The 2,559-nt window shown below is 68.7% G+C and overlaps 2 protein-coding genes across 2 annotated transcripts in view; one reads left to right on the top strand and one right to left on the bottom strand.

Annotated features, from left to right (window-relative positions):
• MRPL54 (mitochondrial ribosomal protein L54) overlaps positions 1–2,438 on the bottom strand; it is an 8,554-nt gene extending 6,116 nt beyond the window's left edge. The window contains exons 1-2 of the mRNA XM_035892995.1: positions 2,353–2,438; positions 1,974–2,102 (exon numbers count right to left, since the gene is read on the bottom strand). Coding sequence (XP_035748888.1) covers positions 1,974–2,102; positions 2,353–2,438 — 215 coding nt within the window. The remainder of the gene's footprint in view (positions 1–1,973; positions 2,103–2,352) is intronic.
• Positions 2,437–2,559, top strand: part of APBA3 (amyloid beta precursor protein binding family A member 3) — an 8,466-nt gene continuing 8,343 nt past the window's right edge. The window contains exon 1 of the mRNA XM_035892994.1: positions 2,437–2,536. Within this exon, the coding sequence (XP_035748887.1) occupies positions 2,437–2,536 (100 nt within the window). The remainder of the gene's footprint in view (positions 2,537–2,559) is intronic.

Here is a 2,559-nt window from a genome sequence, read left to right as displayed (position 1 = left end):
CTTGGAGGTGACCAGCCATCAGCGGGTGACGGGGTGACAAGTGCTTGCACCCTGAAGGAGCCCGGGAGAGTTTTGGCCTCCCTGGGGAGGTGCCGGGGGCTGCCAGCCGCCAGCCAGCAATGACACAAATTCCCCCTCTGCACCTGGAGGGCAAGAACCGTGACAGTGGCACAGGGGGCCCTGCTCACCCCCCCAGCCTCAGGCAAGGAGCCAGGGCCACGTTAGCCCAGCCCCAGGACAGGGACGTGCACAGGACAGGGTCCAAGGAAGAGGGGATGTTCCCTGTCACCTTCCCGGGACACAGAGAATGGGGCCCATCATGGAGGGCTGAGCCCAGGGACCCCTCTCCTGGCAGAGACCGCAGCGGGTTCGCACAGCCCCCCCACCATCACCAGGCCTCCAGGTGGCCAGCACAAGCCCTGCCGGGCCACCAAGGGCTCCACCAGCCCGTGGAGGGGTTAGGGGAGAGGACACAGGGATCTCCTGGGGCTGGGACCCACCTCAGCCCCCTTTGATCCGAGCAAAGGCTTCAGCAGCGAGGGGCAGGTGGCACGAATCACCCTGGACGGGGCAGCACCCAGGGATGGGCTCTGTCCTCCCCGCGTCCCTCCCCACGGACTCACCCCGGGCACGCGCATGTCCCCAGGACCAAGCCGTCTGCAGCGGCTGGGTGACACTCGCCCGAGCAGGGGCCTCTGAGATGGAGGGCAGAGACTCGGGTGCCCCCTCTGCTCACCTGCTGCTGGGTTTGGGGGGCTGGAGGTGCTGGGGGTGGCGAGGGGAGGGCAAGGCGCAGGGCGGGGAAAGGGCACTCACCGCTGGACACAGCCCGGCCTGAGCCCCGTCAGCTCCGAGGGTGCGCACTGGGCCCCACGCACAGGAAACGAGGGTTCAACCCAAAATGTCCCCCAGCCCCCCCGCGCCGCAGCATGGCACTTCTGCTTTCCTCTGCCGCTTCCTGTGCCGCGGCGCGCGGGTGCTGCAGCTGCCAACGCCGCCGCCCCGCAGCCCCCCGGGGCAGCCGGGCACAGCCCCTGCCCTGGGACATGGGGCACGGGGGACACTGCCGGGCCGGGCAGTGGCTCCATGGCCCCCTCCCCGCTGCAGCAGGACCTCGTGGGCTGCTGCTTTGTCCCCGTAGCCCAGCTCGAGGCCAGGCAGAGGGTGCAGCACAGTGAGTCCTGGACGGAGACGAACCAAGGGGACAGGGGCACCTCTCAGCCCACTCAACCAACGCAGGGGCAGGCCCGAGGCCTGGGGAAAGCTGGTGGGCTCTGCCAGGCTGGAGCCAGCCGAGGACACGCAGGGACAGGGCAGCGAGGCCCCCGCTGCTGTGGGGAAGACCCTGCCTTCACCACACCCCCAGCCAAGCCAGGACCCCGGTGTCCCAGCAGCCGCCGCTCCCCCGCTGCTGGAGGAGGAATCAAGAGCACGGTGTGGGGGTGGCACTGCGAGGGGTCACCGTGTCCCCCCTCGCCTCGCCCGCTGCCCCTGCGGCACTGCCAGAGCCTGGCCCCCATCCTCCTGTCCCCAAGAAGCACAGGCTGCTCGGCCCCCAAAGCCCCCCGCCCAGGGGACACAGCGGTGCCAGTGGAGTCACTCCCCACTACACCCAAACCCACTGCACCCCCCCAGGGGGCCCTTAAGCCCCAGCCGCTGCAGCGCAGACTGCGACAGAGCAGGGAGCAGGACCCATCTGGCAGCGCAGGTTCCCTCTAGGAGCAAAAAAATGAGCTTTTGTTTTAGCAAATACACCGAGAATTTGTGGCCTGCGTTGCCTCAACCGCTCACCAGCCCCCGGCACGAGGGGGGACCCGCACCGAGCCTGGGTTTGCTGCAGCCTCCATAAGAGGTATCAGCCTCACCAGAGGTTTATTACTAGTTCATAGCAAGAAGAAGAGACCGAAAGCAGGAGCTGGTCCCAGCGCCACCCACGCTGGCACTCGGGGCGGCCCCAGCGCTGCGGTGCCTACATCTTCTTGCCCTTCTTCAGCCTGTTGCGCTGCCACATGTTGTATTTCCGCAGGCGCCTCCAGTACTCCACCGAGTCGGGGTCCAGCTCCTCCAGCTTCTTGGGGGGGCCGAGGTGGATCTGAAAGAGCCTGGGGGGCGAATGCAGAGGACACGAGGCTGTGGCAGGGAGGGCAAAGGGACAAGCACAGGACGGAGCGGTGGCAGTGTGTGACCGGGACGTGCGGATGCCTCCCCCACCGCATCCACAGCCCGTCCTGGGGGAAGGGCTCCGGGCTCCCCTCCTCCCAGAACAGCTCCCCACGTCTCCAACGGCGGCTCCGCAGGGACGGGCGCCCGGGAGCCCCCGCTCCGCACAGCGAGGGGCTGGGCACCACCTACCAGTCGGGGTACTCGGAGTCGGGCTTCAGGGCCACCTCCGGGCCGTCCTTCAAGTAGTTGACCCCCATGGCGTGGGTGGCGAGCATGGCGGGGTCCGTGCACACCTCCGGCCCCTTCAGCGCCTCCTTCGGCGCGTTCTTGCCCTTGGACTTGGCGGCTGCGGGGAGACGGGCGCGGCCGGGGCGTGAGGGGGGGCCGGGGCGTGAG

This window comes from Egretta garzetta, unplaced genomic scaffold, assembly GCF_000687185.1.
Source record: "Egretta garzetta isolate BGI_Z169 unplaced genomic scaffold, ASM68718v1 scaffold564, whole genome shotgun sequence".
In the NCBI taxonomy this organism is placed as follows: domain Eukaryota; kingdom Metazoa; phylum Chordata; class Aves; order Pelecaniformes; family Ardeidae; genus Egretta; species Egretta garzetta.
The sequence above is the reverse complement of the archived record's forward strand: the minus strand, read 5'-3'. Positions and strand labels throughout refer to the sequence as shown.